General features: G+C 31.4%; 3 protein-coding genes across 3 annotated transcripts in view; all 3 read left to right on the top strand.

Annotated features, from left to right (window-relative positions):
• Nucleotides 1–1670, top strand: part of LOC107454590 (atrial natriuretic peptide receptor 1) — a gene marked incomplete in the record, with an annotated part of 46875 nt that extends 45205 nt beyond the window's left edge. Inside the window, 2 exon segments of the mRNA XM_043057721.2 lie at nucleotides 417–591; nucleotides 1474–1670. Of these exon segments, the coding sequence (XP_042913655.2) occupies nucleotides 417–591; nucleotides 1474–1670 (372 nt within the window).
• The window catches only part of LOC107454592 (ubiquitin-conjugating enzyme E2 J1-like), a 183825-nt gene that overhangs the window by 134539 nt on the left and 37172 nt on the right, over nucleotides 1–12114 (top strand). The gene's annotated exons all lie outside the window — the stretch shown is intronic.
• LOC139426046 (atrial natriuretic peptide receptor 1-like) overlaps nucleotides 2489–12114 on the top strand; it is a 16096-nt gene continuing 6470 nt past the window's right edge. The window contains exons 1-4 of the mRNA XM_071183507.1: nucleotides 2489–2599; nucleotides 2678–2746; nucleotides 7413–7587; nucleotides 8448–8546. Of these exons, the coding sequence (XP_071039608.1) occupies nucleotides 2594–2599; nucleotides 2678–2746; nucleotides 7413–7587; nucleotides 8448–8546 (349 nt within the window). The 5' untranslated portion in view covers nucleotides 2489–2593. The remainder of the gene's footprint in view (nucleotides 2600–2677; nucleotides 2747–7412; nucleotides 7588–8447; nucleotides 8547–12114) is intronic.

The raw sequence follows: 12114 nt of genomic DNA, 5'->3' as shown, positions 1-12114 counted from the left end.
TAAAAATATAAATTCAAACTAATAGCAAAAATTCCTTCTAAAGAACTTGAATTTAGTTTAGCATCCTTCACATTAGCCAAAATTCAATTGTAAAGGAAAATTATGCAATAATCATATTCATGTAAACAATGAGTAAAATTTAAAAACATACAAAATATAACAGTGCTAGAATTAAAGAGAACTTTTAAGAAATGTTGTACAGTAACTATAAAATTCTTACTTTTTATTGATTAACGTGTTTTATTTTAATAATACTGACACGAACTGTCGGAAACGATTTGTTATATTCCATTTCTCACATGCATAACAAAATAAGTTCTACTTAAAGACTATTAAAATGTTACTAAAACAACATAATAATTGATTATATTAATAATATTGAAATCAATTTCGGTTAAAATAAAATTGTTTTCCAGGTTGAAACTATTGGAGACGCTTACATGGTAGCCTCCGGTCTTCCTGAAAGAAATGGAATCGAACATGCCAGAGAAATAGCTAGATTAGCTTTACAATTGCTGCGGTCCTTAGAAAATTTCAAAATTCGCCACAAACCTAATACTAAACTTAAACTACGGATAGGAATACATTCTGGTAGGTTTATAATATTGTTAACTATCATAACTATGTGGTGTAGCTAAAATCAGCTCGTGCACCAATTACTTCAATTCAACTGCAAGAATTAGAACATTCATTGAGAAATTTGACAATCAAACGTATTTGAGGACTTACAGTATACAATGAAATTGTATACTGTAATTTGAATAATATTTTGTAATAATGTATTTTGTATTAATGTAAATGAATATTTTACAAACATACACGTAGCACTTGAGCAACAGCTAGAATTTATGCAATAGTTTGAATTTATTCAATTCTGCAATTTATTGCAACTGTGTGATTCATGACAAGACTAATAAAAAACTTAACATTTTTCATTTTATTGTTTATTTTTGTAATTGTTATTTTATTATTGTTTAAAACTGTTTATTTTTGAACAAATAGAACCAAAGGTCTGTTTTTAAGTCCTTCGAAAGCATTGAAATTTCTTTGAAAAAATCGATAACTTTTTTTTTCTAACAGATTCATAGAATTAATTAATTATTATGTATATATATATATTGCGATTAATAACACAATAAAGAGACAAAAAAAGAAAACAACAAAAATATATTACTAAGCAGAAAAAGTATTACAAATGTTTTGTTTTTTAAAAAAATTTAAAGAACGGAAACAAATTGAAACATTTGCAATTTCTTATTCTCTTTGGCAATAAACATTTGACCTGAATTGGTATAGTACAACATTCTTAATGAATTTCATAATTCTAAAGAAATTAATAGGTTATGGAAGAATAGAAGAAATAAAATTAAAAATGAAATATTAATTTTCTCACCTGTGGTTTGATTTCAATGAAACTAAAAGAGTTTTTAAATATAAAATCTCAATTTTCACAACTAATTCTTTATGTAACAGGTACTTGTGTTGCTGGTGTAGTCGGCATGAAAATGCCTCGATACTGTTTATTTGGAGATACAGTAAATACAGCTTCGAGAATGGAATCAACAGGTGAAGGTAAATGTACTTTTACTGTTAAAGTAAATTTGAATATCCGGTGCTTCGTAGAGAAGACTGGAGTCCTAAAAATAACTAGCGATTTAGAGCTGTGTTAAAAAATAATTTAATTTATATCAATAAAGCAAAATGTTTGAATGCATGTGTATGTATGTATCCTGCACAAATCAGCAATTTTGAACCGATACGCAGCTAGATAAAAGTAAATAAGATGGGAGACTCGTGCTCTCTTCTTTCTGATTTGAGATTTCCAAGAGTTCTTGGCTCGCTGCTGTAGCAAATCAAAAATTAGTTTTATCTCAAGATTCTATAAATTATTTATATTTTGTTTCCTTTGTTAGTTCATCACAAGTTTTTTTCTTCGAATGGCAGGCACTGAACTTTATTCGTTTCGCCTTAAAAGATGCCAGAGGTGCTACTCATTTCGCGTTACCCAGTGGGCACCTGTGAACCACAGTAACGGAGGCGAGTAACATTGCTCACGCCAGAAACCCGTTCATAGGGTGCGCCACATTCACACCCAACAGAGGACAACACAAGAGGGAGAAACATCCATGCCCAGAGCGGGATTCGAACCCGCAGCCATTGGCTTCGCACTCACGAGTGCTAACCGCTTTGCCACCTGGTCGGCAGTTTATCACAAGTAATCTACACGCAAATTTTCACGACGTATGGTGATGACGTCACCATACGTCGTGAAGGCTTTTTTTACAGTTTGTTTGTTTGTTGTTAATTTACGTCGCACTAGAGCTGCACAATGGGCTATTGGTGACAGTCTGGGAAACATCCCGGATGATCCGAAGACATGCCATCACAATTTTGATCCTCTGCGGAGGGGATGGCACCCCGCTTCGGTGGCCCGACGACCTGCGCGCGAAGTCGAGCACTTTACGGTAGCACAGTTTAACGAGNTGAAGAATTAAAGAAGGGATGTCATGTAAAACCGGAGTTCTTTGATTCTGTCACCATTTTCTTTAGTGATATCGTAGGTTTCACTCAGCTGTCTGCTGAAAGCTCACCTATGCAGGTAACTCTTTGTTTTCTAATTTCACAAAATTTATGAATTCCAATGCAAGTTTATAAAACAAATGTGCGTTTTTTGCAGGTTGTTGACTTTCTGAATGATCTTTATTCTTGTTTTGATTCAATCATCGAGCACTTTGATGTGTATAAGGTAATTTTATTTTTATAAACAAACCATTAATGAATTGAATGAAAGATTAATTTAAGTTTCATTTTAATGTATATGTGAAGCTTAGTTTTAGAACGTGTAATAGCAAAAAGGGAGAGAAAAAAATATCTGTCAGCTGTACTTTATAGATTATATAAATAACTTTTAGGTAAATAACTTTTTAGAATTAGCAGAAAAAATTTAATATAGCTAATGAAGTAAGGAATGTTCTCATATCAGACCGTAGTCGACCATAACAGAATCTCTGCACCAAACGCAGTTAGATAATTACGCAAAACAGCTTTATCAGCCATAAGTCACACCAAAGCTATACCAAAATTTCGATTTAGCGTTCAAAATATAAAAATAATACTCCCTTTTCAGTCTATTTTAAAAAAAAAGTTAACTAGAAAAAACTTCTAAGCAAGAAAACTAATACTTTCTCAGATAATTAAGCATTTTTTTATCTTTTTGTCATATAATAGCATAAATAATACTGGGGAATAAATTTTTTTTTGCATTTACACAAATACTTGATTTTGCCTAATTTGTGTGTGGGGTTATAGTTTAAATTAGTTTTGTTCCCTAAACTACAGATTTTTTTAAATAAATTTTTAGTCCATTTCTTTTCGAAATGTACAAGCTTAAAAACGTTATACACCGAAGAGCCGTTATACACCGTTATACACCATTATGACCACCCTCCATCTATAACGATGGGCTCGCCCAGGTTTTCATGGTTTCTCGCACAGGAACAATGTTTTCATGCTGCACATTAGGACCCATAATCCTCATAAAACAATCCCTGACGTCTGTAAGCTACTTGAACATAGTTGCAGACCAGGTTCAACCATTCATGGCAACAGTTTTTCCTGCGGGGGATGGTGTTTACCAACAGGATAATGCACCATCTCATAAGAGTCTAATCGTTATGGATTGGTTCGAGGAACATTCCAATGACTTTCAAGTCATGTCTTTTCCCCCAAATTCACCTGACCTTAATCCAATAGAGCATTTGTGGTCCTACTTGGAAAACCAAATTCGTGCTGCCTAACTACCCCCTCGCAATGTGAGGGAATTGCAGGACCAAAGGTGGTCCTACATGTTATTTGCAGGGTGGTCATAATGTAATGGCTCCTCGGTGTATATAAAGGGGGTCGTGTAAATATTGCGACAAAGGAGAGTCTAGGTTAGTTAGGGCACATAGTAAGTAACATAAAAACTCATATCGTAAGCAGCTAGGGGTGCTTCCCTGTTATGACCTGTTCAGAAGTACACGAAGAATCAGTTCATATTAGGGAAGCACCCCCAAAGGTGTATAACGGGACTTTCGGACATGAGTTCCTAAGCAGTTTTAATTCTGATGATGTGATTTAACTCCTCTAGAAATTTGTCGCAACATTTATGGGACCTCTTTTTTACATATAACTTTTTTTAACTTGTACAGTTCGAAAAAAAATTTACTAAAAATGTCTACTTAAAAAATTTTAGTTTTGAGAGAGAAATCAACGGCGGATTTGATATCAGGGATGCAGAAGTATCTAAGGTCTGTTAAAAAAAATCTAATACAACAGAAAGCAAAAAAACATTTTCAGTGAAATTTGATAAAAGCGCCGAGTTTAGCTATCACAATCATAGTTCCTAAAAGCTAACTATTTCGCAAAATATATAATTTTCTTACAATATTTTAATATGTAATAGAAAATTTGATTAAGATTAACTTCTAAAAAAAAAAACAGCATGCCCATAATTTTAAAGTCGATATAAGAAATTTTTGTTTCGTTTCCTTTCAGCAAATTTTGACTCGCAGCCAATCACAGACTATAAACCGTATATCGTATCTTTTTTAACTACTTTAGATACAGGGACTCTAGTTAATACCAATACTAATTATTTTCAAAATTTCACTCAACTTTCCTTCGTCGATTTCTTCAATCGAAAGATATTTTAGGAAATCATATATCTAAATATTAATTTTGGAAAATTCAAAAGAAAGATATTAAACTATATTGTTCGAAAAATATTCTATAGAACTACAAATAAGGTCAGATATTAATATCAAACATTGATTACTCCTCGTCTTCACAAACGTATACAGTAAATATTTTTATTCTAAATATAGTATTTTTATTGGTAAACTATAGATATATTTTTTTGTCATACGTGACTTCAAAATTATGGATATTCCTTCCACTAAATTGGCAACTTTCGATCCGTACGTAAATGCACCTAATCTATTATTGTTGCCTTTTAAAATCGTGTAAATACACCAAATACTAAAAGGGGAAAAAATTGATTTATAATTAGAAAATGAGTTTTACATTTTTAAACAATAAGCCCGGAAAATACATTTAGGTATTGTAAACTTGTATTGTCATAAGGTATTTTTTTAAAGTCAATCAGGCAGGATAAAGAAATTTAGCGCAATATTTATTTCAGAAACATTAACAACACTACTACGATTTTAAATTTGAGAAGCTAGAATTACTTAATTAGTTAATATTAAAAGAAACCAATGTTACATCTGAGGAGCTGCGAGGCGGCAAGAATGCTTAGGTTGCTTAGTTGCTGTAGTTATGTACGACTTAGCTAGTTGCTAATACTATTTCAAAAATTTTACAGCTTACAAACTTCTACAGAATATCTTTTCAAACAAATATAAAATTATTTCAGAAATGTTTTTATTAAAATATAAGCATGAGAAATGGTTAATGTATGTGTAAAAAGTCAAACTAAAATAAAACGTTTCTCATTTTTTATTTGCTATGCTTTCATAACGTATTTTTCTCCAGAAAATTAAAGACAAAGTGGCTTTTAAAACAATTGTTGTTGTTGTAGTTCATTTACGTCGCCCTAGAGCTGCACAATGGGCTATTGGCGACGGTCTGGGAAGCATCCCTCAGGATGATCCGAAGAGATGCCATCACAATTTTGATCCTCTGCAGAGGGGATGGCACCCCGCTTCGGTAGCCCAACGACCTGCACGCGAAGTCGAGCACTTTACGGTAGAACAGTTTAACGAGGACCAATACAGCACACCCTCGGTCCCTACGCAGACTGATCCAAGTGGGTCACCCACCCGCACACTGACCGTAGCCAGTGATGCTTGAATTCAGCGATCTGCTAGGAACCGTGTCTTAACGATCAGTCCACTGCGGGACTTTAAAACATTTAATTTAATGATTCAAATCCGCCGACCAGGTGGCCGAATGGTTAGCGTGTCTGACTGCGGAGCCGATGGTCGCGGGTTCGAATACTGCTCAGGGCATGGATGTTTCTCTCTCTCTCTCTCTCTCTCTCTGCGTTCGATGTTCTTTCTCCTTTGTGTGTGATTGTGTGAATGTGACCCGCCCTATAAACGGATTTGTGGTTGTGTGACGTGGCGATACTGCTCCTCAGTCGGGGCTTCGCCAAAGGTGCCCAATGGGTAACGAGAAGAGAGTAGCAGTTCTGGCATTTCTGAGGCCAATGGGTCTACGTGAGAATGATAAAAAAATGATTCAATGAGACGAGAAATAAAATCATTTATGTTTGGGATTTTCTATTTTTAAAGACGAAAATTTAATTATTTAGAGTTTCAGAAATTATATGCCTAAGTAACTTTGTCTAGTGTAAAAGTATAAATTCAGACTAATAGCATAAAATTCCTTCTAAAGAAGGTGAATTTAGTTTAGTATCTTTCACATTAGCCAAAATTCAATTGTAAAGAAAAATTATGCAATAATCATATTCATGTAAACAATGAGTAAGATTTAAAAACATACAAAATATAACAATGCTAGAATTAAAGAGAACTTTTAAGAAATGTTCTAAAAAATAACTAAAAAATTCTTACTTTTTATTGATTAACGTGTTTTATTTTAATAATATTGATATGAACTGCCGGAAACGATTTGTTACATCTCATTTCTCCATATACGCATAACATAATAAGTTCTACTAATAAGACTACTAAAATGTTACTAAAACAACATAATAATTGATTATACAGTCAAACCCCGCTATTGTGAACCTTCAAGGGACCGAAATTTCTGTTCACTATAACCGAGAGTTCACTATATCCGTTCCGCAAACTATTTTAACTAATGGCTCCGAACTCCTTCTTTTGATTATACATTATTTAAATAAATGACCTATAAAAAGAAATATAAAAATGACTGAAAAATAATACGTAGTAACAAAAAATGTGTTAACTTGCTTTTATTTTTCATTACTCTTCGTCTTGTGAACAAAAAAAAATTAGTAATCTTTAGCCGATGCAAAGAAAAATTTGTCCATACATCTGCCTTGGTGGGCCTTTGTTTATGGATGGAAAAGTGTGATAATAGAAGCAAACAAGAAAAAATGCTTATCGCTACTTTCCACTCTATAGATGGTTTTAAAAAAGTATTTATTTTGAAATAAGTATTTATTTTGTATAAGTATTTATTTTGAAGTAGACATTTCAAAATTATTTTTAAAAAAATCAGTCGAAGACAGAAAAAAGTTCATAATATTCAACTTCCTCACTTTTTTAGTTCACTATATCCACAAAAAATTACTTTATACGTGTATAGAAAGGCACGGGACCAAACATTTCGTTCACTATATCCGGGAGTTCACTATAGCGGGGTTTGACTGTATTAATAATATTCAAATTAATTTCGGTTAAAATAAAATTGTTTTTCAGGTTGAAACCATTGGAGACGCTTACATGGTAGCCTCCGGTCTTCCTGAAAGAAATGGAATCGAACATGCCAGAGAAATAGCTAGATTAGCCTTGCAATTGCTGCGGTCCTTAGAAAATTTCAAAATTCGCCACAAGCCAAATACTAAGCTTAAACTGCGGATAGGAATACATTCTGGTAGGTTTATAATATTGTTAACCATCATAACGATGTGGTGTAGCTAAAATCAGCTTTTGCACCCAATACTTCAATTCAACTGTAAGAATTAGAACAATCATTGAGAAATTTGACACTCAAACGTATTTGAGGACTTACAGCATACAATGAAACCCATATCTTACAAAAAGGCAATGGATATGAAATGCATGAACATACACGTAGCACTTGAGCAACAGCTAGAATTTATGCAATGGTTTGAATTTATTCAATTCTGCAATTTATTGCAGCTGTGTGATTCATGACAAGACTAATGAAAAACTTAACATTCTTCATTTTACTGTTTATTTTCGTAATTGTTATTTTATTATTGTATAAAATTGTTTATCATTGAACAAATAGAACCAAATGTCTGCTTTTAAGTCCTTCGAAAGCGTTTAAATTTCTTGCATTGAAAATCGATAATTTTTTTTCTAACAGCTTCATTAAAATAAATTTTATATATATATATATATATATATATAATGTGATTAGCAACACAATAAAGAGACAAGAAAGAAAACAACAAAAAATATATTATTAAGCAGAAAAAGTATTACAAATAAGTTGTTTTTTAAAAAAAATTTCAAAACCGGAAACAAATTAAAAAGTTGTGCAATTTTTTGTTCTCTTTGGCAATAAGCATTTGGAGTGAATTGGTATAGTACAACATTCTTAATGAATTTCATAATTGTAAAGAAATTAATAAGTTATGGAAGAATAGAAGAAATAAAATTAAAAATGAAATATTAATTTTCTCACCTGTGGTTTGATTTCAATGAAACTAAAAGAGTTTTTAAATATAAAATCCTAATTTTCACAACCAATTCTTTCTGTTACAGGTACTTGTGTTGCTGGTGTAGTCGGCATGAAAATGCCTCGATACTGTTTATTTGGAGATACAGTAAATACAGCTTCGAGAATGGAATCAACAGGTGAAGGTAAATGTACTTTTACTGTTAAAGTAAATTTGAATATCCGGTACTTCGTAGAGAAGACTGGAGTCCTAAAAATGACTAGCGATTTAGAACTATGTCAAAAAATAATTGAATTTATATCAATAAAGCAGAAAGTTTGAATGCATGTGTATGTATGTATACTGCACAAATCAGCAATTTTGAACCGATACGCAGCTACTAGTTAAAAGTAAATAAGATGGGAGACTCGTGCGCTCTTCTTTCAGATTTGAGACTTCCAAGAGATTTGATAAATATTTTATAATATCAGTGATTTGTTAGCTCGCTGTTCCAGCAAATCAAAAAGTAGTTTTATCACAAGATTCTATAAATTATTTATATTTTGTTTCCTTTGTTAGTTTATCAGAAGTAATCTACACGCAAATTTTCACGACGTATGGCAATGACGTCATCAAATTCGTATTTTAAAAAGTATGGGACCACGTGTTTCTCTACTGATAGTTACACTTTTAAAGCGTGTCCCTGTAAACTTAAATAATGGAACAAACAAACAAAATAAACAACATAAAATAATAAAATAAACAATAATTAAATAAACAACATAATAATAATTAAATAAACAACAAGAACTAATAAAATAAAATTGAAGATATGGGAAAATTATCGTTAATTCTGAATATCACATCTTAAATGGCACTATATGGATAGTTAACCTTTCTTTTGGTCAGTTGAACTTATCATATTATGGCAAATCTAATAGTTTGGAGCTGCACCGGTATATACAACAAGTAAGAAAAACAATAAAGGTTGTGTATTAAGTGCCATGAATGTTTAGTATGGTGATCAGAGTACTTAACCGTTTAAGAGGGGGTAAATAACCTATTACTACAGTACTTATACATAAGGCCCCTATAATGGTATAATAGGTTCGCATAACTTATAGCAGTAGCCTGAAACATTAGCATTTATATAACCAATAGCATTTCATACCACATTTAAATGAAAATTATTGGCGTAAATGACAGTTTGGCAATTTTTATGGCCTTCGAAATAAGCACCGATATCAGTTCGCAAAAAATTATAATAAACCCCACTGCCGGTACTAACTATGTTTCGAAAATTACAATTTAATAATTTTAGTTAAAGGTAGAAATTAAAGTAAAAAAATTTTTTTTATTTATTTAAAAGCAAAATTAAAGGAGAAAATATATTTATTCTTGTATGAGAACAGTATTATTTGCCATAATAGTATTGACGAAAATGATGTTTAATTAATTTTGGTAGTAGGCACAAATTTAAATTTCAAAAAAAATTTTCACTTAAAAACCGCCATTTTGAATCTTAAAATTCTAAATTTAGTCTTTGTCAGTGACCTTGTTAAACCCATATATGGATAAAGTTTTGAAAATAAGCGAAGTATGAGTTTTGACGACTTTCCGACTGAAGCACAGCCGTGAATGTTCGCCTTCTATTATTTTTTATAGTCTGCGACCGGATGTAGTCTGTGCGTAGCGTCTTTGGTCTAATTTACGGATAGATAAGTCACCGGTGTTTGGTACTTCTGCACAAGATTGTGTGAAGACTCTAATCATAGCCATGTATCGGTTAAAAAAAAAGAGACTGCATTATTAACATTGGAATCATTAGCATGAAGAGTTGCCCCGTAAGCAGTAAGAAAAGGAAATCTATCATAACTTGTTATTGCTGAAAAAGACCGTAATCAAAACCAGTTTGATTGCTATAGAAAATAGACAAGTAACAAAAGGCAATTATTGGAAATCTCTCCACACCTCCAAATCTCAACAGGCAAGCAAACTGGTTTTGACAATTTTCGTCACAACTTTCTTGATTTGAAAATATTTCGATCGAGCTTTTCACTCATTTTTTTCTACCTATTATGTGTATCCCTCTTTTTGCGAGAATTTTACAAGTATACATTAAGACCAGCCTTAATAGATCCCCATGTATCTTACTTTATTTGGTGTAAAAAGACAGAAAATAGGCATGCCTTCCAAATAACAGTGAAGCCTCCCCATAGAACAAAGTTTCAAAACTATCATTTCTATGATAACAAGAATTTTAACTCCTTTATCTCCTTAATTATTAATCCCGCAAAGTAATTTAGCAAAAAAAAAGAATAAAAATTAAAAATTACACATTATTCTTAGAGAAAATTGTATTGAATTTAATTAATACGTTTGAAATTCTTCACTATAATTCACGGTAGTCAGAAAAACCTTTAAAAAGATAACACAATTTTCCCAAAACGCTGCATTTCCAAAACCACACTAAAAAAATTAGTTCATTTGCTTTTATAAGAAATAAAATTTATTTTATTTTGTATCTAAGCATTTCTTACAAGTGGGGCATATTGTGTAATATCAGGAAATAGTACGAATTTTTTTTTTTTTTAAGTCTTATCAAGCCCTAATAATTATGATTTTATACGAAGATTAACCGAATTAATAATCATACAGAAAATATTAAATAGAGATATATAGAGTTATAAATAACTTTTGTAGAAAACTAGAGCATAAAAAGTTTCAAATGTTTAGCGGGGGTGACATGTTCACATTCCTCTACTTATTTTTCGTTGCTTTTCCACCCTATGCCAAAATTCCTAAGGAATAATATTTTCTTAAATGTTACAGAAAATTAATTCCTTCAAGAAACTACCATCGTCTCCTTATTCGCATCAGTCAAATTTCGAAATCCCACTAATTTAATTTACATCCCTTCCGTAGACTTAAATTATTTATCACTTTATTTTATTTTATTTCTATATTATCAAAACTATAGTTCAGTAAAATTAGACCGAAAAAAATGTTGAGCCTAGAATTAGTTCCCAGAAAGCTGGAAATGATTTTATTCCACTTAAAGCATCTTAAATAAGATTAATGTGAAGTGAAGAACATAGTTGGCGACAGTTTCTGAGGTGGACTGAATTTTTAAAAGCCAAAAAAATGCGAAATTTTAAGTATTTTTTCAGTTTTTGCCTTATAACATCTGAACGATGCGTCGTACACAAAATTAGATATGCACCACAATTAAAGAACAGTATATTCCACATCAAATAGTATATTTAAATATTAAATTTAATCAATCGATTTGGTCAGATTCTGTAGTGAAAAACGAGCAATTTTTTTCCGCTTTTGATGAAAAATACGTTACGCTCATTTTCTAATTGCAGGTGATCCGAAAATGACACTAAATAAAAATATATATAAGCATTACATTTTTTTCTTTCAAGAAATACTTAATTTTAAAATTTTTCTTTGTTCTTCCCATAGGTACAAGCGAAAAACCAAAGCTAAAAGTAAAGCCTTTTTTCCGCCATAAGTCTTACTAATCAAATTCCTACGATATTAGATTGTTTAATTAAATTCTTCACATTTTATTATGGAGACCTGAGGTGGTATAAGGGTAAAATCTAGATGTTTAGATCAAGAATTGTAAGAAAATCCACAATTTTGTGAAATTAAAAAGCACCTGTGATTTAATTTTTCAACAGTTAAAAAGTTACTTTAAAGCTACGTTGTTTGGACTCTTAAAAATTAAAAATATGCAAAAATCGAAAAAAATTTTGAGCCCA

Source organism: Parasteatoda tepidariorum, chromosome 7, assembly GCF_043381705.1.
Source record: "Parasteatoda tepidariorum isolate YZ-2023 chromosome 7, CAS_Ptep_4.0, whole genome shotgun sequence".
Classification (NCBI taxonomy): domain Eukaryota; kingdom Metazoa; phylum Arthropoda; class Arachnida; order Araneae; family Theridiidae; genus Parasteatoda; species Parasteatoda tepidariorum.
This window is presented reverse-complemented; position numbering and strand designations above follow the sequence as displayed.